General features: G+C 33.9%; 1 protein-coding gene across 1 annotated transcript in view; it reads right to left on the bottom strand.

Annotated features, from left to right (window-relative positions):
- LOC108735106 overlaps positions 1-25,379 on the bottom strand; it is an 80,738-nt gene continuing 55,359 nt past the window's right edge. The window contains exons 3-5 of the mRNA XM_018466933.1: positions 20,970-21,126; positions 9,492-9,769; positions 1-1,422 (exon numbers count right to left, since the gene is read on the bottom strand). Coding sequence (XP_018322435.1) covers positions 1,151-1,422; positions 9,492-9,769; positions 20,970-21,126 — 707 coding nt within the window. The 3' untranslated portion in view covers positions 1-1,150. The remainder of the gene's footprint in view (positions 1,423-9,491; positions 9,770-20,969; positions 21,127-25,379) is intronic.

Raw genomic sequence — 25,379 nt, 5'->3', positions numbered from 1 at the left:
TAGTACAATATGGCGTCGATTTATGAGTCATCAGCACTGGCCAGTATGCTAGGTTATATTTCGGAACACACCCTTAATATTGCAATTACCAACATAAAACGATAGGTACCTATGTAAATATGACAAAAAGAATAATAAACAAACCGTAGCAATTTCAAATTTTAAATTTTTTAATTTAATTTCAAATTCGAAATTGCCGTTACCAGTATATTCTAAAAAATGCTAATGTCTGGTTAATTTCCCAACATTTTATTTTACATCGATCATTTTAAGTTCGTCATCTTGATTTATTAAAATTTAATGCCACATTTGTATTAAGCACATTTGAACAATTTGCACGCTTTTACTATAAGATGCATTTTAAATTAATACTATTTAAAACCGAATATAAAGCGTTTCATAAAAAATGTGGATCCCAGAATTATTCCGAAGTTTAGGCCTTACTTTGTCTAGTATAACTCCTATATTAGCTTTCAACTGTTTATAATGCAACATATGTAAGTGATATAGTACAGTGAAGATATGCTTTTGCAATAATAAGTTAACTTATTAATAAAAATTACAGATAACTTACCTGCTTATTGATATAATTAAGTTATTTAGGTATTCCAAATATCTAGTAGAGAGCTCACGTTTATTAAGTTAGTTTTTAATCAGACAAAAATTGGATTATTCTACAAATATACATATATAAGTATGTATACAAAACTATATGCATAAATAATGAGTCTAGACCAAAATGGATTTCTGACTAATGAAAATAGGAGGGGTTAAAAAGTCTTCCTTTCTCAGTCCTTTATGTAATGGTTGGGAAGGAGAAAGGGAGCATGGGAGGGAAGTTGATTTTTTTTGAGTTTGAAATAAAGTTGAGGTTAGGACGGTTGGTCTGATTTGAAATGTAATTAGGGTAACCTTCCGAATCATGATCCAAATTTCAAGGAGTATAAAAAAAAAGCAGTACCTAGTTTACTTAGCAAAAAAATTAAACCAATTGGAAGGTTTCGATTTTCGCGCCCTTAGCAAGCAAAGAAATGGAAACACGTTATGTAAGCTAATTTATTTATCACCAATGTTTCCAGTTCTGTCAGCTTTACCCAAAATTTCAGTCATTTCTAGAGTAAACAGAAGACCATTAAAAAAATTAAATTATTTATGCAGTTTCCAAACCCTGATACTTAGAAGACGTTTTATCGTCTTTATTGTATTCTTCTTCAGCGATTGTACTACAACTCGTTGTTGATATTTCTGAAGCTATTGAAATGTTGTCAGCATCATGTCTAGCTTTTTTCGAGCTCCATTTCACTGCAACTGCAACCAGTCCAACAACACCAGCAGTCATTAAGATTGCCAAAAGAGCCAGTGGTATCGATTTGTGATTATTAGTGGAACTTACTTCTTCGGGAGGTTCTTCTTCCTCGTTAACTATAAAAAGGGAAGCATGTCATGTAATGGTACNCTGAGGGATAAATAGAAAATAGTTTTATGTGGATGATTTCACGCCTTAATTACCTACTCAATCTATCATCATGAAGTTTTGTAGACACAATGTAAGGGGTACAAAAAAGAACTTAGAGTACCCTTTATTAAAAAAAAATACTGTTCCTAAAGGTTCAATGTGGTCGATTCCACACCTCAACTACTTAGCCGATCATCATGAAATTCGGTACACACATTACCAGGGGTACAGAAAAGAACATAAGGTATCTTTTATCCAGGAAAAATATTGTACCCGAGGGATAGAAAAAAAAAATAGTTTTAAGTGGTCGATTTCATGCCCTTAACTATTCCATCGATCATCAGGAAATTTTGTAGACACATTATTAGGAGTGCAGAAAAGCACATGGGGTACCTGTAATCCACAAAAAAAAATGTTCCCGGGAGATAGAAAAATTAGTTTCATGTAGTCGATTCCACGACTTAATTATTAAATTAACCATCATGATATTTTGTAGACACATTGTCAAGGGTACAGAAAAGGACATAGGGTGCCTTTCATTCAGAAAAAAATATTGTAGTCGATTTCACGCCTTGACTACTTAGTCGATCATCATGTATAAATATTGTCAGGGGTACAGAAAAGGACACAAGGTATCTTTTATTCAGAAGAAAAAATGCTGTTCCTGAGGGATAAATTAGTTTCATGGGTCGATTTCACGACTTAACTATTCAATTAATCATCATAAAATTTTGTAGACACATTGTCAAGGGTACAGAAAAGGACATACGGTTATTTTATCCAAAAGAAAATATGCTGTTTCCAAAGGATAGAAAAATTAGTTAAATGTGGTCGTCGATTATCTTGGACACGTATTTAGGACATTAACGCGAGTTAAGCGGCGGGTAAGATCTAATATGCAATAATTAAAAAATGGTTAAATCGTGTCACACATACGGTTGTAGAAAACGATTTTTTAAAAATTTCCCAGTTTTGTTTCACAAGTAAGTAAGAACAAGCTATGTTAAGGTTCTCTAGAAAAGTAGACATGCAAAGAAAATGGATTAAAGCAATCCAAGTGGGAAAACTTTATCGTTTCAAAAGACGTAATAGCAGAAGAGAACTTTTTAATAGCTTTTCATATTTAACTAACTAAGCGTAGAAGACTACTGAAAGATGATATACCCTCTTTTATTAATTTAATGAAAAAATTAGTACCTCGATGATGAAACACTAGTTACTTATTGCAATATGTGTAAATAGCTTTTTGACGTGAAAATTATTCTTTGAGAAACTTACTTTATTTCTGAAGACGATGTTCTTTTGTTTACAATTCCATTCCGTAAATTTATTTACTCTATTAAGAAACATTTGCCTGGGCGTGCGACGTTTATTTATCAACACTTTACACACATACGGACTATTTTTTGAATATTATGACAAATAGAAATGCAATATTCGCTTTACAGAAACGTTAAAATGCTCGGTAGGTATGGGCAAACTTTATTAATTTTAATCAGTAGACATCGTGTATTGGTTGAAATTATAATTTATTAATCATATTTATGGTAAATTTTAGTCCATCGAAAGAGGAAGTTTTTGTGAAAAAATTTGGAATACACTAGTTTTTTGCAGAAATAGGTTACAACCCACACAAAAATTCAAATTCGAGTCCTTGGAAGATCCGTTCCTTTTTGCAAAAAGTATCCTATAATTAACGCTCATGAAAATTCAAACATTGCCATTAAATATTTTATATTTAGTAGTCAATTTTCTAATGTTAATAGTTGCGGCGCTCGAATTGCATTTGGATTAGGAATGTTATGAAATTTTGGATCTGGACGCGGAAACGTATTAGCTTTACTTTATTAATTTTATTCAGTAGACGCATCGTGTAGAGGAAAAGGTGGTAATGTGGCCCCTGCAGATATATTGGCCATTTCAATATTTTAATGTTTGAACAACGCCATTTAGGATGTTTTATGCGCTACGGGATGCTCGCGGCATGATACGTATTTAGTACCTTACAAATCCACCAGAGCCTGTCACGTTCGATTGCCATTCGAACCAGTTGAAAGTCGTTACCGGTAAAACTTTAAAGTACTGTGATTTTAATTCGGTAATTGTTTATAAATAGAGTGTTTTGGCTATTGTGTTCGGACATTGGATACGTTGAACTGTTCTTCTACGGGAATTAAAAGGTAAATACAAAATTAGACCTGTAATAATTATTTTTGGTACGTTTGTTTAAATATTCTCAATAGTTGTAATTTGGCCCCCTCACATTGGTTGTATTATGGTCCCGAGGGCCACATTCAGCAGTGGCTGTGAATGTGACGAAGACGCAATGAATTCAATTAAATAAAACACCATTAGTCTACTTAAGAAGAGTGATTTGGTCGAATTCGGTACTGAATTCACGTAAAATTATGAGCAAGGTGTTATTGGATTCGTAATGACATCTGGAATGTTTTCGAAAAAAAAAAACAAGTAATAAACCAATTTACAAAAGAGGTTTCATTGTTTCCAAATATCTCAAAAAATGTTACAGATATCGGAAATCGGGAAAAAGATTCTCCAAGAGCAGGAAATTTCCTAAAAAATAAGAACCTCTCTCGACTGTACTATTAATGTTTACAGTTTTAATTGAGAGATGAATGTAGGGCTTGAAAACGGGTGATTCAGCTCCTGCNATATTTTTGCTATCCTGTACGCGTTTCATTTATTCCATAGTCAGACATGTATAGACAAATAAATAAGAAGTCCTATAATGTATCTTTGAGGTTTGTCACTCCTATATTTTTTAAATAAAACTTAAAAAACAGAGTGGGGGGCCACATAGCCACCTTTTCCTCTATTGATTGAAATTATAATTTATTAATTATACGTACGCTAAATTTTAGTCCAGTCGAATTAGGAAATTTTTGTAAAATAAAGGTGGATTAGACTAGTCTTTTGCATGGTTAATGTTTAAGTAAAACTTCTTGTCCAAAATTTATCTTTTAGAATTTCACGTTTTTTGGGGAGTTTTTTGAAAATTGCATGGCATTTATCTTAGGGGTTGTTTATAAAATACGCTCGCAAATAAGGGGGAGGGAGGCGTATTGCTTAATGCGAGGAGATATGACAATGGGGGAGGACGGGTTCTAAGAAAATGTGACATTCTCAGTTTATCAATTTTATTGTGATGTTTTTCTTAACTCGATAGTTCTTAAATATTACTATGGAACGTCACTATTATTGTCATTTTTAACCACAAGGAATCGTTATAGGGAGGGGGGTGGATTAGCTTTTATGACGTAATATTGGTTAGGGGGGTCGCTGAAAGTGTGATTTAACGTGTCGAAAGAGGAGGGAGGGGTCGAAAGAGGTGAAATTCTGAGTGACGTATTTTATTGACGACCCCTTCTACAAACGTTGAACGTTGATTCTCAACAACCTGCATTCAGGAACTTTCTAAAGTTTAACAATGTTATAAAGAAAAGTACGAGTCGGTTTCGCGCACCACGGTTTCCGCACAAACTTGTAGATACATATGTAAATAGTCGGTCCTCTCTTCAGATTTATAGTTTTCTTTTATTTGCGCTATAAAAGACATTGTTTCTGGTCAGTTTTCATAGTTCTAAGCCAATCCTATAGGTTTTGGTTCCCTTGCGAATGTCAAAATATGCGGCATAGACGGCCGTACCTTTTAATTGCGTTTACTTAGAAGTTTGATTTTTTCACAGCTCTAAGAGATTACAGATCTAAGCATTTAATTTTAATTTCAATTTGACACCTCCACGCGTTCCTGAGAAAAAGGGTCTTGATAGACAGACAACTAATAAGTGATTTTATAACGGTTACTTTTCCCTTTTGAGAACGGAAGCATAAACCAAGAAAACTTTGTTTTTTTAATTCCATTTGTTTATAAATACACTTTTCACAACTTTTTGAAACTACGCACATGAATATTCTTACTGAACATGCTGTCTAGATTCATTTTTGCAAAAACTGGTCTAGTCCACATTTTTTGCAATAATCGCAAAAAACAACTTAATTCAATATTAATAAGTACGTACTTTATTAGAATGCGTATTTGTTTGGATCTTTATTTATTTTCTTAATTATTTCGTAAACTCTCCGTTGCTTAATGCTTTTTGAATATTATAACTAATTGTAAAACCTCAAATAGAGTGAGCACGTAATGTTAGTTGCCTTAGTTGACTTAATTTGCTTTCACAGTAGCTGCTTCTAACTTCTGTATAATAAATGTATTCAAATTTAATTAAAGTGGGAATTGTCTGCAACTTTTTGAACTTAACCCGAACTTCATGTCAAAATTATGCGAAACCTGTCCTATTTACAGTAAACCCTTCGGGAAATCCAAGAGCCCCCCCCCTCCCAGAACAACCCATCACTAATAACAGGAAATATATTTGCATTTCAATCAAAACTCCTCATAGTTAAGAGGCCTTGCAATTTTTTTAAAATGAATATATTAACTTGAAATATTGACAGTAGGTAGAGACTGGTCTAAGGATCAAAATCTATACCTATTACACCAAAGGGCGCTTTTACCCTGGAGGTGGTGGTCACTCCCTATTTCGGGGATGGATTTTTTTATTATAATTTGATCACAGAAAAATTAATTCTAAGCAAGAAGTGTTCTATACACTTTTTTGTAAAATTAGTACTTTTCTAGTTATTCGCCATCGAAAATATCAGTTTTTCATAGAATTTTAATTGGTTATTCGCGAATATTCTGAATTATAAAAAAAATCGGTTGTCTGTAAAGTCGATTTACTGACGATAGTTGAACGTGACAACGTCATAAAAAAATACTGATGGAATGGTTTCATTTTTCAAATATTTTGTATGGATATAGAGAAGGAGGTAAATGAAAATATATTATTGTATAGCAGCTGTCCACGCGGACGCATCGCTCACTCAAGTAGGAGAGAGACAGATGTCGAACGCTGCCGAACGCGGAGGCCGATTGTGCCTTTTTGTCGCTCGTTCCGCGCTCTCGCTTGCACTTCAAGCCTTAAATGGAACGCCTCAGAGCGAGGTAACGCCGCATGAGTCATGTTTTTTCGTGCGTTCAGCCGGTTCCATCGAATTATAAGACGTTGTCACGTCAAAAAATGTAGAGAACAAAGTTGTAGCTTTAAAAGAAACAAACAAAAAGGTTTTTAAATGATTGCTGTTTGACTAATAGGAACCGAAAGGTCACCGCGTGTTCATCAGACGCTATATTAGAGAGTTTCATAGTCATACAACTGGAAAACTGCTTTATCGAGAAGACCTTATAGAATATTTTTTAAATATTTAAAATAGCATTTATTTTCTTTTTTACAAACATATTTAGCATAAAAATAGCGAGTTATGATGAAAATAAGGTCGATCTCTACTTTTTTCAGCGAAAAAATCAGCAAAAACAACCCCGTAATTACCACCCTAATTAAAATTAGTCGTTATCATTCAGTTCTCTTTAATTATGTATTATTAATACATTCTATACGTTTGACCAGTTGAAATAATTGGGGCTAAAAATGAAAATCGAATTTCTGCAATTTCGTGAAAAATGTTTCTCTTCAAAATAACTCTAAAACTACTGGTGATACGTAAAAAATGCTTCAGTGTCAAATTGTAGCTTTTTTAATTCCGCACATTTTCTGCACGACAAAAATGATGTTTAAAACGTGCACAACCTTGTGTATACTCTTAAGCTCACCCTGTTTTAAAACTAAGAATTTTAATAGGATTTAATGTAACTAGTTGTAGCTCTTCTAAAATCCTATAAATTTTACTCACTTTAAGCTCTATTATATACATTTATAGCTTCGGACAAAGAGGAGTAGTTTTCGCTCCTAAAAAATATACAGCCCCCATCGACATAATATAGATTTTAAAGTGGAGGGTAAGTTGAGCTTAATCCCAAATTTTTATGCAAATCGATACATTTTGAAAAAATTGCGAAGCTTAATTGTACTATTTTAAGCTTCGTTTTCTGGGCTAAGGGTAATATATGTTAATTAAGTAGCTTTAGAGTAATCAACAAGTCCCTTCAAAACAAAACTTGTCTATAAAATGAAGTTTTCTACATTTTAATAACAGTTTTTCTAAAATAACTTTCAATGGATATGTGCAGTTTTGCATGGGTGCTCCTCATTTACGATTAATGTGACGGAATTTTACTTTTAAAGTATTAGAGATGCTTCAATAACATGACTTGCAACTTTTTGTATTGTAACTTAATTCTGGCAAACAAGAACGCAATTAATTTTCTCAAAAACAGTAACATGTTATAGCCGTTCGCGTTCAGAACTAATAGGAGGATGGAAAAAGCCACAAACAATTGATGTCGTGTAACAAAAACCGATCCAATAAGAGCTTACACAGCGGAATGTATGGTAGAGCAGTACAGTTTACCACAAAGCTTAACAATACCGTTATCACATCAAGTTAGTTGTTTTATAATAATTATTAAGAACTTGACGACAAAAACTAACAATGTTTTTATTTATACAGCCGAATAGTAAATAAATATATAAAGAAAAACTGTTTATGCTTTTTATTGCTACAGCATGGTAAATAAAATACCTAAAAATGAAGGTCTTAATTACGTATTGCTTTTAAGCAAATTTCAAGTGCTTCACAGTGTTATGACAGCAACTGGTAACAGGAGGTAAAACACAAGCCCTTTTGTTTCTTAGAAGTTAGTAATTTATAATTTCTCCAGTAAAAACAGATATGTTAACAAATTGGATATAAACTTTACAAGAATTACTGTAGCAGTATGTAAAAAATAAAATTTGTTTTAATATCTTTATGTAATTGCAACACTAAGACAATGGGAAAAAATTGTATTTTGGATGAATTCCAGACATGACACGTTATAAAATAATTCGAAATGGTCTGTATTCTGACGAAACTGCCAGACGCGGATCGCGATTTCGATCTTTTTGGATCTCATCAGCCCATCGCAGTACAGACCATTTCGAATTATTTTATTCGATTAAGCTAACGTGCCTATCACGTTGAGGTTGGCTACGCCGGGATTCGTTTTCAGCAAGTAGATATCCACACAAGTAGACCTTGTTGAGCATACGTAATCCTAAAGTGTAGCATCGTGCTACAGTTGGCGTTTACTGCGCCATTTGTAGTATTATCTAAAATGACACGTTATGTTCGTTTTTTTAGCGTTTTTGGTCTAATATACATGTTTATATGGTACATACAACTTCCTAATGGAAGCAACTTTTAGAAAACTTAGTATTCGTAGCCAAGGTGGGATAAATGGGACATTTGCCCCCCCCACCCTTCTAGCTCATGCGTAAAGAAAATTTAAAGTGAATTTTCCTAATAGAACTTACAGAAAAGAAAATGTACGCGAGTCATCTCTTTATACAACTGAAGCATCAACCATACACTACTATTTAGTCAAATATTAATTCATTTCATTATTTCACCAAAAAAAATCGTTAATTAGTAAATCTGCCTTTACACGTTTCCTAAAGAAGTTCTTCTAGGGATTCAATTTCTCCTCATTCACCCATACTTTTAACTTGCAGCGAATATCAGTTAAGACGTTTAAATTCGATGATTGTTTTTGCTTTCACTGGGTTTGTCTATTGTATTTATGTAATTTTACCTCCAATAATGTTTGAAAAAACATTAAATCCTTTCTAAAGAAATTATGATACATTGTACACCTAACTTTACGGGTAACGATAGAGAAAACGATGGAAAAAAGAAAGAGTGCGTATATAGGAATTGTAGATTTAGAAAAAGCTTCTGACAATGTTAAATGGGACACGATGTTCAATATACTTAAAAAGATAAGGATGTGGGATGTTCTAGTTTTAGGGAAATGCGAAGTTTAGTTCAGGATAGGAAAGGGTTAAGGTACGTGCCCAACCAGTCTTAAGACTGACGACCTTATGATGATGATACATACCTATTAGATTCAGAATTTCTGAAAAGGTTTTTGTGCTCCAAAAATTCAGATAAGATTTATTTCGAACTGAATATATTCTTTATGTTATTTATGTATAGTACTATAGTCACTTACCAAGAGCAGCAGGAGTTTGTAACTTTGGAGGTCTAAGGAAACGTCCCCTTCGCATATTACCATCATCTTCAACAGCTAATGCATCAGATTTTCCTCTTCCTTTTTGGCTTGAAGGCAAATTAATCCCAGCTCTTACGGTAAGTGTTTCTGGTTGATAGGTACACAAAACAAGAAATCTTCTTGTACTATGGGTAAGGATCGGTAAATTTTCTTGAACGATGACGTACGTAGCCACTGTTGTTTCGTTCACTTTGCTTCCACATTCCGTGTGGTTGATTCTGAAAAGAAAGAATTGTAAATACACACTAGCATCACTTTAAAATTGTAAATATTGTTATGTAAACAGAATCTCGAATTAATTTAGAATACTTAATTGTTATTGACTTTTGAAATATTAAATTACGTAATGTAAATTTGCACTGAGAGTTTCCTTTCGTTGAAGAATATTTTCAAAATGAGCAATGAATTATTGAAGAATCTATAGAAACGTTCTTAAATTGAAGGATTTAGCAGATGTCCTTTTCGAATTTTGCTGAATTTTCGAAAACTTTATTAGTAATCTTTCTAGCCTTTGCATGTCAATGACAGACTAACGGTAAGAGTATCTCATTTACGAACAGTATCGCTCCTTAAAACGTGCTTTATATGCCACGATAAAAAATTTAAATAAAATGATTTGTTAATTCAGGGAATATTGTCGCGTAATAAAATATATTTCGCATTATTAACCAATTTATTTAACTATTACTTTATAATTAACACTACTATTACTAATTAATTAGTCCTTTACTACTTTACTACTCTTCTGACTTGGCGGCAACTGTTTATAGGAGCTGGACTTATTCTAGGAAGATTCCAGAATGATCTAGAAACCCTGGGGTCTTTTTTGTTACTAGCGCAATGTAGGCAACCCACTATAGACCCCTTGACACTTCTTCACGAATGGCGGGTTACTTACATGTGACAATGTACTCAATTTCAGTTAGACAAGCTGATACTTTTAAAGACATTATCGAAAATTTATGAATTCCACAGAATGCAGCATTCTACAGATGGCGTTTATTATTTTGCTATTTGCTATTTGCAGTAATTAATATATTCAATACGGAGATGTTTATGAATATATTCCTTTGGAGATGAAATAAAAGACATGTGGAATCAGAACACAGTTCGAATTATTCCAATAATAATATCATCAATAGGCGTTATACCTAGAACATTACACGCTAGCCTAGCCGAGTTGAAACTGCATAAGTTTACATACATAAGTCTTCAGAAATCCGTAATCGTCGAATAGTGCGCAAATTTCTTAACAGTACTGACATATCCCCCTTTTCAGAAAACACAACAGGTTAAATAAGGAGCGGAGTTTTTAATACTCACTGATCATATTTCAGGGCAAGAAGAATCGTTAGCTCCCTAAATTTTACGAAAACATAATTGGTTTCTATATCCCAAAAGATGTGAGTGAGGTTCTTTGGTATTAGCCAGTCTTCACTTGCTCAAAGTTAACCAGTGAAAACTGACACGGCCAGAAAAATAATAATAATAAGCTAGCCGACAATACCTCGACAGGTGTAATAATGTTGCTAAACAGATACACTCTCTGTTGGCCAAAAAGTTTTAAACTTATAGAACAGATAGAGCCGTACTACAAATACAAACCACAAAATGTATTAGAAAATCACTTAGCCAAGCTTTATTGGGATAGAGACGTAATTACAGATAAAACAGTTAATCATAACACACCTGATATCACACTGACCATCAAAGAAACTAAAACGACCTATCTAATAGATGTTGCTGTAACAAACACTGAAAATGTTAAACAAAAACATATTGAGAAAATTCAAAAATGGAACGTATTCCTTTGGCTGATGAAATAAAAGAAATGTGGAACTAGAATACATTTCGAATTATTCCAATAATAATATCATCAATAATAGGCGTTATACCTAAAACATTACACGCTAGCCTAGTCGAGTTGAAACTGCATAAGTTTACGTACATAAGTCTACAAATATCAGTAATCCTCGATACATGCGGAATAGTGCGCAGATTTCTTAATAGTACTGACATCCCCCTTTTCAGAAAACATAACAGGTTAAATAAGAAGCGGAGTTTTTAATACTCACTGATCATATTTCGGAACCGTTAGCTCCCTAAATTTTAAGAACAGAAAATTGGTTTCTATATCCCAAAAGATGTGAATGAGGTTCTTTGGCATTAGCCCGTCTTCAATTGCTCAAAGTTACCAGTGGAAACTGAGAAGACCAGGATAATAATAATAATAATAAGTCTAAAGACCTGAAGACCTCCACTTGCTCCTAATTGGAGTCAGTCTTCGCATTTCTCAAACACTAGAGCAACCTACATCTCTTACTATCTGCGAAGAGTAGTCTAATATAGGTCTAGCTCTGCTCCTCTTTATACTTACACGTGTTTATGATATGTCTCTAACCTCTAACTAACCCATCATGTCTAACGCCTTCAGTTTTCCTACTGATTCTAAAATTTCTTCATTTCTAACCTTGTCCATTCACAGTATTTTTAATATCCTGCTATAACACCACATTTTAAAGACTTCTAACTTTTTCTTTTCCACAGCGCCCGTCGTTCACGTTTCATACCAAACACAGGTATACTTTTAATGGTGATTTCTTTCGAGTTACGTCTCTACCAATTTTTCAATCCTGATGAGTTATCTGACTTTGTAGATATCGAAAATCGACACTTTTTGTAATTCTTTGTCTCCTTTTATATTAGAAGAACACCAATTTTGCAACAACGAAAAACTGAAGTAAAAGAAAGATAGCATACTTACATAAAATGAAAGGTTTTGTATAGTCTATTAAATATCTACTGCACTTGACAAGCTGTAACTCACTTCCAAAACCGACTACATAACGGAGAAGTTAGCGGTTTTAGAAAAATACAGACGCGTAGAACGTAGGCACTCGACAACTTATGGCGTGCGTGTTACAAGGAAGAAACTTTTTGCCAAATATATGAAACTCGTTCAAAGTTCAAAACTTCATCTCGTCCAACACTTTTGAAGATAACATTTTCATAATACCTTTCGCTGAAGTTTACACTTAGGGAAGAGAATGGATCTTGGTTATGGCACGTAAATTTTACATATTCGTTAGGGTTGAGAAAAAGAACAAATTCTAATAAAGTGAAGAAAAATAAAACATAAAGGTAACTTCAAAGTACAAAGTTTGTTGTTTTTATGAGAGACACGTACTCTGGAAAAAAAAATCGATTGGTATGCAGTACACCGGAAGTAAATGGTAAAACAGGCCCCGATAATATTTAACAAAATTGTATTTATTGACTACTGAGAAATATGTTAATTTATATATATAGTCCAGTCGGTAGAGAATTTTCCGGACATAAATTTGTTATCGGACGGGAGTTGTTCCATGTTGTAGAGGGGGAAAAGTTAAACATCCCTGTATATTTTTAAACTTCGAAAAACAATGACACTATTCTAATCCGTTTGGATTCGCAATGTGACTACATAAGATGATAGTGACGGCAGATAGTGTAAACTTTTTAATTACTAATTTCTGACTTTGTAAAGTGAAGCTGTAGGTACTACACCGAGAAAATAAAAAACGAAAATTTACCGAAATATCAAAGCGATATTTACAACTTATCCCACTATCCCGTTGCTTCGTAAGCGAAAATAATAAAAATAAAAACTATTTTTACGGCGAATTTAGTCATTTACAATCGAAAATTGTTATTATTTGCGTTGTTATAAAAATTTAGTTTTCTCTATGTTAAGTTAGAATATCTGTACCTAGAAAATTAAAATAAAAATATATCTTTTACTTTAAATTAATTAAATCAATGATAAAACATTGTTTTTTCATCTAATGGACTAAACCAGGACCGTCTTTAACTTACTGGAGGATCTGGGCACAGAAGGAAAACGGCGTCTCTATGACTTTGACAAAGGATATTTTGTTAAAACAGCCAAAAAGAGTTGATAAGCAAAATTGTAAATTAATTGAACAATTATTTTCATTTCTTTACAATCACAATGAATGAATATATAATTCTAATATGATTCGGAACAGTAACTCCTTTAGCATTCATAGGTTACTGCTTAAAATCTTAAGTTCTGATAAAAGAAGAATCGTGAATCAGTTGTTCAAAGTCTATGTCTTTAAGAACATCACATTCTATTGACATTAGCGACATACTGCTCAATCTTTCTTGAAGCGCGTTGTATTTCTTAATTCATTTTTTATTCTTTTCAGTTTGGAAAAAGATCTAAAAAGGATCCTCATTACACTTTCTATATTTGTTAATATGCATTTTCAATTTTGTTTTGTAATTATTGTTTGATTTCCTCAAAATAATTATATTTATCGGTAATAAATATTGGTTTTTCATTGATGGATGGATCTGGTAGAAACTAGGGCGCCCCTGTCGATCGCGGGGCACTGGGCACTTACCAGGATGTCCAGCCGAAAAGACGGGTCTGGATAAACCTGATATCAATCTCCTTATCTTTTTGCTGAATATAAGACAAAATTAGAGGCAGCAAGTTTTATTAAGTGTTTTTTAGATTCCCGTACCTTATACTTAAGGATGTCGTTCATGTTGACACTGACTATTTAACGGAACTTCTTCAGAAAAGAAGCATGTGGCAATTGCGACAATTATCACTTTGACCATCAATTCGATGATTAAGTGTGTTAAATTTCACAGGCAGATATTCGGAAACTTACTATTGTAAGTAGAATATCAGCACACGCGTTAAATTAATAAGGCGTGTTGTTTAATTCTTTGGTGGAAGGTAGAAAAAAATATAACTCTTGCAGCGAAGTCAACTTAATTATATATTTACAATATTTACAGAGTATCTCCAACGATTGATTACTATGATTACACAAGTGCAAGTCCTGGTTCAAGTGCCTGTCACTTCTTATATCTACAACTTAAAAATTAGGAGGAAAACACCAAGGGTGTGGCTAGTATCACCATTGGTGATTAACCCTTTCAAAACAATTCGGTGTAAATTTAGAAGGCGGGCTTTCAACTTAAAATTTTGGAAAGAGGGAAGTTTATAATCTGAGAAAAGATCGGCACATCAAGAAGTCAACAAACGGTACTTTTAACCGTTAGGCTCATAAAAAAACACCCTATAATAAACTTGAAACTAAATTGGAATCGTAAAGGATCCTTCTTCAACCGTTACCTCTATAAACCAATTTAAACATTGTACCGATGCATCTAAGGGTCTACTACCAAATAAACACCATACCGCCTTGTAAATTTGCAAACATTCTAAAAATTGTATGCAGGAATTTTATGGCCTGCAAAACGAAGAACGGTCTCTGAACATACCGCCCGCCTTGAACGGTCCCGTTCAATAATAATTGAAATGTAAATGATTTTCAATACAGCACAGTAGAAGCTACAACAATGAATTCAACAATAACTACAAAACACCGCGATTTAAAAATATATATGCGAACATGAACATATAACTACAAACTACGAATTTTAACATCAGAAACAGAAACATTACGAATTTAAATTACAACTATAACAGGTTATCAAATTTTAACTTAACCGTCTAACTTATAACATAGGTTGAACAACTGAGTGTTTAGCATTGTTCATTTACACAATCTTACAATTAACTATTCTATCGGTAAAGGCACTACACGTGTGACACTACGTTTATAGACACCTGACTTAGTTTTCACTGAAACAACACGAACGATCATATCGTCCCCGGGGAAAACATTTAAAATTTTGCCAAGCGGCCACTGCAAAGAAGGTACATTGTCTTCCTTTAATATCACTAATAACCCAATTTTTATATTTGCCGCACTCCTTTGCTGCCACTTGGTTCTGATTACTAGTTGATTAAGATATTCTTTGTGTCTCCTCTTCCAAAAGTGTTGTTTAAGGAACTGGTTGTGTTCCCATGTAGAGAGGCGATTCACCGGTAAATGTGTAATTTGTACATCAGGTAAGCTGGAAAAGCTATCTCCTATGACGAAGTGGGCAGGTATAAGGGCACGGAAATCATTGGGATCATCGGACAAAGGGGTGATAGGTCTAGAATTGAGTATGGACTCTATTTCAGTCGTATATGTTGATAACTCTAATAACTGATTCCCTACCGTTTTATAGAAATGACCCTTCAACGACTTAACCCCAGCTTCCCATAAGCCGCCAAAGTGCAGCGAATTCGGAGGAGAAAAATGCCACTGAATTTCCCGTTCATCACTTATTAGCTCAACATGAATTGCCTTAATCGCAAAACAAACAAATATGCAAACGTAAACCTTAACTTTCCCACGATTTCGATATTTCTTTTCTTTAACATAAAATGGTCCACAATAACCTAACTTTAAAATTATTTTTAACGCATTACTCAGCTCGTTTATACTTAAATTTCCACTTGAGTTTGACTTGCCTTTTGAAATATTATGGATGAACCTTAACACATATGTCATAACTCCTTTTATGGTGCCTATTAAAGAAAATTTTGTTAAGAACTGGTTGGGGGCCCTGACTAAGGTTAGGATTTTGAACGGCTTTAATTCATTTAATGGGCCTATTTGCATTAGATCATTTGACCATTGCGATCGATCTTGCGTCAGACAATTTGGACCTGTTTTCCTCAAATGGTTTTCTAAAACATGGAACGGTAACTGACCACGTGAAAGAATATCGGCAACCTTGTTAGTTATATGCCCTGACTGAATAGCCTCACGCATGTTTTGAACGAACCCAGTTTTTAAATTTGAATTTCTTGCAAATTTCCTATCTAGCGAGAGAAACTGTCTCTCCACAAGTTTTCGCGACTCACCTAAGAGATTAATTTTATCATTGAAAGGTAGACATACAATATAACGACCTGTATTGAGATCGCATCTCGTAGTTTTCTTAGACTGTTCCTCAACTTGAATCTCCTCCTCTGATAGAAACGGTTTCGTGGAGATTTCCTCAATTTCCCGAGATATCGACCTCTCTAATGAAGCACACGTAACCATGAATGTTTTGTTACTTGCGTTTTTTGCATCTTCACCTATCTTGCCGGAAATAATCCAACCTAAACGAGTCTTACACAATTGCGCCTTATGACCTGGTATTTTAATTACCCCTACACTCATTAAGTCATTAAATATGTCGACACCTAATAAAGCATCTATCCCTTTGGGCTTATGAAACTCTGGATCTGCGAGATTTAGGTTGTGCGGAATAGTTAGCAATTTTCGATTAATGACTTGCTCGGGCAATCGATCACATATGCGCGACACAATTAAAAACTCTACCTTTTCTTCGTATTTACCGGATTTAGCGCTAATTTTTGCTTGAATAGATTGTTTTACGCGTGTCTCAATTTTGTTTAAGCTTTCTACCGGACAATCGATGTGTTTAAACGGTAAATGCAATTGCTTTGCAAACCTCTCCGTCATTAAATTTACCTGAGCACCATTATCTAATAAAATACGTGCTTGGACGCTTCTCCCATTTTTTCCTATTACATTTATTAACGCCGTGGACAACAACACCTGTGACGAAACTTTCGTCGTGTACACCTTGGGAGCGGACGAACTCGCTTCGTCTTCACTCTTANACTAGATGTCAGCAGTGAATGTCAGTCAGGACCCTTATTATCTATTTATATAATAATTAACCTGCTGACCCGGCGTCGCGTTGCTGTGGCCCATCAGCTCTAATTCGTTGTAGGAAAATTATACTATACTTTTTAATACAGTCTAATTAAAATTCACTAATTCACTGTTTTTCCTGGAATATAGAGTATTTTGAGTAAATTGTACCGTCAAAACCAAACGCATAGGTTTACATTTGTTCCGATTTTTCCCCTCCATCCCTCTTATTTCAAAATGGGCTCAGATTCCACCTATATATCATATAAGAAAAATGCTATAAATTACTTAAAATGCTGATGTACCAAGCGGCAGAAGTTTGGAGTGACATGACTTTAATACGCGTAACTATGTTTCTGCCATGGGCAACAATATGTCACCTGCTCGCGTGGTAGCAGAAGACGAGCTAGCTAAAAATATGTGCACCAATCAGCACTTACGGTAAATAGATTATTGAAATTTTAAAATAACGTTCCATACTCATTTCCGTGGGTTTTTGAATCGGCTAAAACGTTTTCATACAAACACCGTCATCTTATGCAATTAATTAACGTCTAAAAAAATCTGGTTTCCTTTTTCACTATGCATGCATGTTGGGTTGCCTTTACGTGACAGGGTATGTTGGGTTGCCTATTGTAACATAACATAACAGTTTAGCTCAGAATAATTTGCAGTTGTTTTTAAACATTATTGAAAGGCATACGCATATGTACTCATTTTCAGCGTTTTATACATTACACCTACGGTTGCCTACATGTCATAATATTTATGGAACTTACAAATAATTACAAAATACTGTCCTATATAATAAACATAGACCTTTAAGTTGCCCAAATTACACACAGTTAGCCAAATTAGTAATAATTCCTTTCCTTTATTTGTGGTATGAGATTTTTCGTACCGATTTCCAATATTTTAGGTCAGTGGGGATATGCTTTGATATCGTGAACCGACTGACGACGAAGGTAATGTGGAACCCTAAAAATAACTTTGACCAGACTGTATTAAAACCTTGTTAACTCGTTATAATATCATATTAACATCCCTCGTACATCTTCCAGTTGCAATGTAATTTAATCGAACGATGATTTTGCATAAGACCTGTAGCGGACTATTCTTTTTTTTCCGCTGCATGCTCGCGGTCACGCGGATTGTAATTCAACTGAAACGGGTTTCTGTACCACGAGAAGACGTACTAACGGATTATTTTGTTTCTCATTCTTATTAGGATGGCTTTCGAATAAGACATAGTGACAATTCTTATGTAAATTTATGATAGTGGTCAATGCGGGCAAAAATAGATTTCCATTAAAGATAAAGTCACTCTTGGGTTTATTTGCGTTGTAAATAGTGACATTGACATTGGCAGCTTAATATCTACGACGCTCACAATTTATATGTATAAGGTCCTTAATAGGCAGATTGAAAATGAATACAATGTTAATTAAAGACTTGGTAGGAAACAAGAAAAGTCTATAAATTCTGACGTTTAATTTAAATTTATAAATATATTGGAAGCATACACTGATTGAATTCAAACTGTTTAAGTAACTTACTACATGTATATAATACGTACGTACTGTGCTTAAGTGCTTAGTAGGCTTAAAAGGCTTCATAATGTTTCAATTTTTTTTATAATTTTGCTCTTTAATGTTAATGTCCTTTTTCAAGAGTAGCGTAATAACAACGTAGGTACTTTTGAAAAAGATATCAGCAGCAAATCTAGATTAATGGAAGTTATGAAAATATATTTTATATAATAAATTTTACTGCCTGGAAATTTTGAAGTAGATGGACGAAAAAATGTACCTATTAATTTTTTACAGTATCTGTACTGCTAGACAAAGGTTTAACAATAAAGCATATCTCTTAAACTACTCAACGAATTTTTTTGCAGTTTTCAGTAATAGATAGAGTGATTCAAGAGAAAGGTTTATATGTATAATACATGCATATTTTAGTGCAGAAAAGCCGCTAAATTCAAAGATTTGTGATAAGATATCGTAAAACAAATTGAAGTGAAACTTTTTTACGCACGGTAGGGTGAGTTCGTTTTATGCGAGCCGCTATGTAACGAAATCATGCAACGGATGTCCCCCTCTACTCGGCCACGTAGTCGAGTTCGTAGTAGGGATCGCTTGAGCCGTGAGCGCGCTTAAATGTAACGTTCGTTACAGGCAACTTCGGCATATATAGTGTATCCCTAACAAAATGTATGAATGTATTTGTATGTGTTTGTGTATGTATGCCTACACTCTTTCACTTCGGTAGCGTGTTGTATAATTACACGTTGTATTTTTTTTAATACACAAATATCCTGGGAAATGTATACACTTCCTAGGAATTGTATGAAATTCCGATATTGTATTAGAAAATGTATAAAACTAATGCTTTCTGTGAATAAAATAAATAAAACACGTTTTAATAAACTGAGAATCAGTGTTATTTGTGTTTATGCGGTTCTAGTGCAATTGCATGATGTATATGTCTTGGCGACGTTATTGTTTGATTAGGTTAGGTTTATAGATCTATATGCATTAGTGACGTTTTTGTATGGTTATTAGGTAGATTTATGAGACTGGAGTTTCTTGCCCTTGCCCAGGTGGGCTGATATGTCAGAATAAAGTCTTCATTACGATCTCTGCGCCCAACGTATATACACGAAAATGATCAACATTATCACCTCTACAACAAATAAAATTCCAAGATCATTACAAACTGAAACAAAGATAACATCGTCACATTATTCTAACATTTTACATATCAGCCCGACTCTAGCGAGCAGGGATATTGAAGAAACTCCAGTCTGTCATAAATCTCACTAAGCAAACAGATGGATATAGGTACATCTCCAAACAACCTGCCGTATTATTGCCTATTTAGTATTATCTGTAATACATTTTCGATTGTTATTTAGGAAATGTATAGATTTCCTCGGAAATGTGTCTAATATAATTTATTTCACACATTTCCGGGCGATTTTAGGAATCGTATACATTTCCTAGGAATTGTATACAATGACGGATTTCATACATTTTTGGTAACATACATAAAGATATCCTGTAGTATAGACTAATTATAATCATAATATTATTAATCACTCTATATTAGTGCGAAGCCTATTAGTCGCTTAGTTTCATATAAAATGAACAAGGACTGCCACAGGATTTATTGTTAATTTTAAAATAAGTAGTCGGTAAAAGTAGAAGGGGGAATTTTTATAGATAGAGTTTTTAACTAAAAAGGAACACATGGTTATAAGACATTTGTAGACACAAGGAGGTATGATTTCCTAGGCTGAAATCACAATTATCGTCGGCGGTCGATAAAAGATCATTGCGTGTGATGCCACTAATCGCGGGAAAGTAACAAATTTAAATTTTAAAGCAGCATATGCCGTTTTTAAATTTATTTCAATATTCTTTTGTTTCTGAATTTTTAGGACTAATTGTAGACGAATATTAAAAAAAAATGGAAACTTCCTAATTGCAGAATGTTTTTATGAAATCTATGAAAATATTGATAAATGTTATGTAATCAGTTTCAACTATCTTTTCCAACATCTATCGAAAATTACTGTAAATAGGTTTATTACTTATTTCGTTAACGGTTTTATTCACTTCCTTAAGAAGAATACGTATCTACACCAATGGAACAAGCAAGTGCGTGAAATACTGATGTGATCAGATGGTCACAACAGGATGCTTACGGTCATCAGATATTGTTGCAGTATTAACTATGTAAAAGGGCGTAAACGATTTTACGATAAGACCACCATTATCTGAAATCCCGCTTGTCTACTCTATAATTTATATAATTAGATTATTACCTTAAGGTATAAACGTCCCTGGGGCTGTTAGGTTCACCGTCCAGAGCACACCTTTCTCCGTCGGCAGCTTCAACAGCGATACGCCCTCCAAAGTACGGCCCTGTAGATACTTCGATCACACTAGCGTGCGGAAGACATTGAGTTGCTCTAGCGGAAACTGAAAAATAAAAGAAGTTTTCAATCGTAATTTTTTATGAATTTCTCATATTATAATTAGTTTGTAGTGAAAAGTATTCATCAGCAACCGTAGATGAAATACTCATGCACATTTTTTATCTTAATTGTTTTCGTATCTTAGGTTATGGTAATTTTAACAATATAAAAGGTGACTGAAAATATGGCCACCAAGTTGCCATATTTTCCTTATGGGATTTTTTGGTGCTTCCTAAAAGAACTCTCCGAAGATATCTGATAGACAAAAAATATGAACAATCTAAATTGGAAAGAAAACCACTTCTTAGTGCTCAGGAAGAAAAGGAGCTAGCATTTCGTATCATTAAGCGATGTTCGATACCCTTTGACTCGCATGTGCGTCAAGAAGTATTGTGAGGCAAACAATATTATTTATTATATTACTATATTATTTCCTAGTTATTAATGTTACATTTAAAAATAATTTGTGTTTGATTTTATTAGTGTTATTAATGTTTCTTTGTTCATTTTGTTAGTATTATGGTTTTGTTAAGTTTTTTAAGTATTTGATTTGTTCAAATTGTATGAGTTTCAGATTCTAAAAATGTATTTCGTTTAAAAGATGAAAACCACTTAAAAATAGAAATTGCCTACATGATTAATTTATGTCGTTAATGTGATCACCATGCATGGTCATATTTAACTGCACTATCGTAAATATGGTCACTTTCCAAGTTATTAAAAATTAATTATTTATGTTCAATTCTATTTATATGTTGTTTTCTTTGTCCTATAATATGATACTTAGGTAAATACACTACGAAATAAAAAAGGATTAGTAACCTCAAAATGTAAGCAATGCGAGAAAACTGATGTGAAAGCTTAAGATAGCCGTATCCGACCCAGGTACCTTACTGCAACTGGAAACAAAAAGATATTTGGACGTAAATGTGAGGATCAGAGATCAGAGTTCTCTATTCGACATTGTTTTAAAATTTTGTAATAATCACGTTCCTGGATTAAGTTAACTTGTTAGTACATGAGATAGCTTGAGCTTCTCGGTAATATTGTCGTGACGTTTGTTTAACTATAAACGTTTCGCAGCAATGGTTAGTAGTGCGTTCCGTGTTACACTCAACGACTGAATAACACTAAACGCATTAGGAGTTTCAGTTCAAATTCAATTATAATGTTTCAATAGTAAAAGAACTGCCATCTAACTATCAAACAAAAGGAAGGTCATTACTGCAACAGGACTAACTTCGTTCGTGTTTTCTTTTCCTACCGTATTTGTCAAAAAAGATAGTTGGCATCGCTGTATTATGGAATTAATTTAAGAGACGGTGTCGTAAACTCAAGATCCGCCGAAGAGATTCGTAAAAAATAAACGTGTCAATTAGGAAGAAAAGATGTATTACATTGTCCGGGAGTAGAACCCAGCCGGCTCGCCTTACGCACATGTCACAAACCACCACTCTTACCAATAAAATAATGATGCTGCTTGAAACTCTGTTATAGAAATCATCATTTTGTGCGTCCGCAATGATCAAAGCCGGTTCCTTAATTAAAATTGTACAACCACACCATTGAACCGCATTAATCTAACCAATCTGCTAAATTAATTCTTCAATTACTCAAGAACGATTTGTACGATTTCAATAAAATTTGATTTGTAGATATCTCTATGATACTATTAATTGTAACAGATGCCAGCTCTGAAGGCGCTTTATGTATTAGAACTATAGAAACTAAAGTATAATATACAGGTTGTTTCAAAAAGAACTTTACAACTTTTAAAATTCATATAAATTTATTCAGAGAAACTACAGAGCTGATTGCAAACCGACCAAGTTTTAACTGGCGTAGTTTTCTAGTACAAAATCGCGCCGCAACGACCACTAGTGGCAGTTGCGTTAAACATAGTCACCTTTACTGGATCGAGGCGTGCTAGCTATGCTGTGTGCGGTATTTGGGGAAGTGAAAATCCACATTAAACATTGCGAATGTTCGTGAAAGCCCTAAAGTCAACATTTTTTTGTGCACTGAGCAGGACAATAGTTTTCGGTTCTTTTTTTATTTTCAAGAGAGATCTATCAATGAGTTGATGTACCTGGATATGCTAGAAATCTTTTTAAAATTATAGATCGATGAGGACGACCAAAAATGTATTCAGTATAGTAGACTACACCATTACCTCAGTGACAATGACGTCCGGCATTTTCTCAATAACCGCTTTTCAGGTCAACGGATTGACTGAGATGCGCCAATTGCATGACAGTCATGTTCTTCAGACGTAACACCTCTTGATTTTTTGCCCTTGCCAGCTTCTCTACGTGAGCTAAGAGCAAAAATTTACGCCTCCGTTGAGCAAGTTACACCTGCAATGTTACAGCGAGTTCGGGAAGAAATTGACTACAAATGGGATGTGTGCAGTGTGAAGAATAACCAATGGAAGTCACATCTTCAGTTTAAGGTAAAAGAAACTTGATGAATTTCCCTATAAAATAACACTAAAACCAGCTCTGTAGTTTCTGCGAATAAATTTATACGCATTTTCAAAGTTGTAATGTCATTTTTGAATCATTATGAAGAAGTAAAATAATTCGAAATGGTCTGTATTCTGTCGAAACTGCAAGACGCGGATCGCGATTTCGATCTTTTTGGATGCTACATTTTAGGATTACGTATGCTCAACAAGGTCCACTTGTGTGGATATCTACTTGCTGAAAACGAATCCCGGCGTAGCCAACCTCAACGTTAGCTTAAGCATTAAGCTAACCTGCCTAAGTAGATATCCACACAAGTGGACCTTGTTGAGCATACGTAATCCTAAAATGTAGTATCGTGCTACATATGACGTTTACTGCGCCATTTGTAGTATTTTATAAAATTATGAAGAAGCTTTGTAGAAATGTTAAAGAGCACAAAATCGTAATGAGCATATATATGAATCGCCAACCTTTTATTGAAAAATGGAAAATGCTCTAATACTTCAGTACCTACTTGATGGTAGGTACGTGCGATGGAAGTGAAACTTGTACTTTTGATTCTGCTGTTGGTATGAAAAATGCGGTAAGTATAATGCCACGTAGCTCCAAGCAGTTCGATAATACTAAATATGTATCTACAGCGGAGTCTTTATTGTACACGTCTCACGCGCACCGTGACGAATTTTAGAGTAGCTAGATCGCATTCTCTTTATTAAGTTTTTTTTTTAATGACTGATGGTACATATCAACTGTAAGTCTGCGTCAGCTCCCTTACAATAGGCACATACTGTACAAGGGTGCGAATTCTCTGTGCTTTCAGAAAGATTAAACTTTTTAGTGACCCACACAACTTCAGAGAGTTTGCTAAAAATTGAAGATGAAAAAAAAATTCCTGCATCAATAATTTTCGTCAATGGTTCTTAAACAATATCCACCGTTTTTTTTTTTTAATAACCCTAAAACGCTTCGTGCAATTTGATTAAAATTTAATATGCAGATATTTCTGTGGTGGTACTAATTTTTGATACACTTTTCACTAAAATACGAAGAAGTCAGAAGGTGCTCCTAAACCTTGATTGTAATTTATTTTAAAGTTCGATTTATTCTCTCAATATCTTTCTTCTCGAAGGATGTTGTATTTATCTACACTTCTTATATTTTGGTAAAAAATCGTATCTGCAACTATGTTTTGGACGAATAAAAATACATGGCATTAGATTTAATACACATTTATATGCGAACAAACCATCTACTAAAAATTTTTTGCCATTCATCTTTTGAAACACAATCACAGGCCTTATCCCATGCATTTAATACTTAATTCATCCGCACTTGCGAATTCCTGAACTATCTCAGTACTACTCACTACTTTTTCTAATTTTTCGTCTTCTATCTTTATATCTGCTCTTTCCCTACTTTTCCTTCCCTTGCATACCAGTATTTTTGTTTTACTTTTATTTATTTTCATACAAAACTATTTTGTTAATACCGCTTCCATTTTATTTAAAGCTACCTCTAACTACTTCTTGTTAGATGCTAATACTGCTATATCATCTGCAAATCTAAGCATACTAATCTTTTGCCTCTGTATATCTATCCCTACAGTTGTACTGTCTGTAATGATGTTGATCGCGTCTTCGATGTAAAGATTAAAAAGTAGCGGTGACAGTGTGCATCTCCGTCTGACTCCCTTCCTAATATTTACCTCTCTACGTTGTAGCCCCATCTCTATAACTACCTGTTGCTCTTTATACAAACTAAGTATCACTCTTCTATCTTTGTAACTCAT

Source organism: Agrilus planipennis, unplaced genomic scaffold (genome assembly GCF_000699045.2).
Source record: "Agrilus planipennis isolate EAB-ADULT unplaced genomic scaffold, Apla_2.0 scaffold137, whole genome shotgun sequence".
NCBI lineage: Eukaryota > Metazoa > Arthropoda > Insecta > Coleoptera > Buprestidae > Agrilus > Agrilus planipennis.
This window is presented reverse-complemented; position numbering and strand designations above follow the sequence as displayed.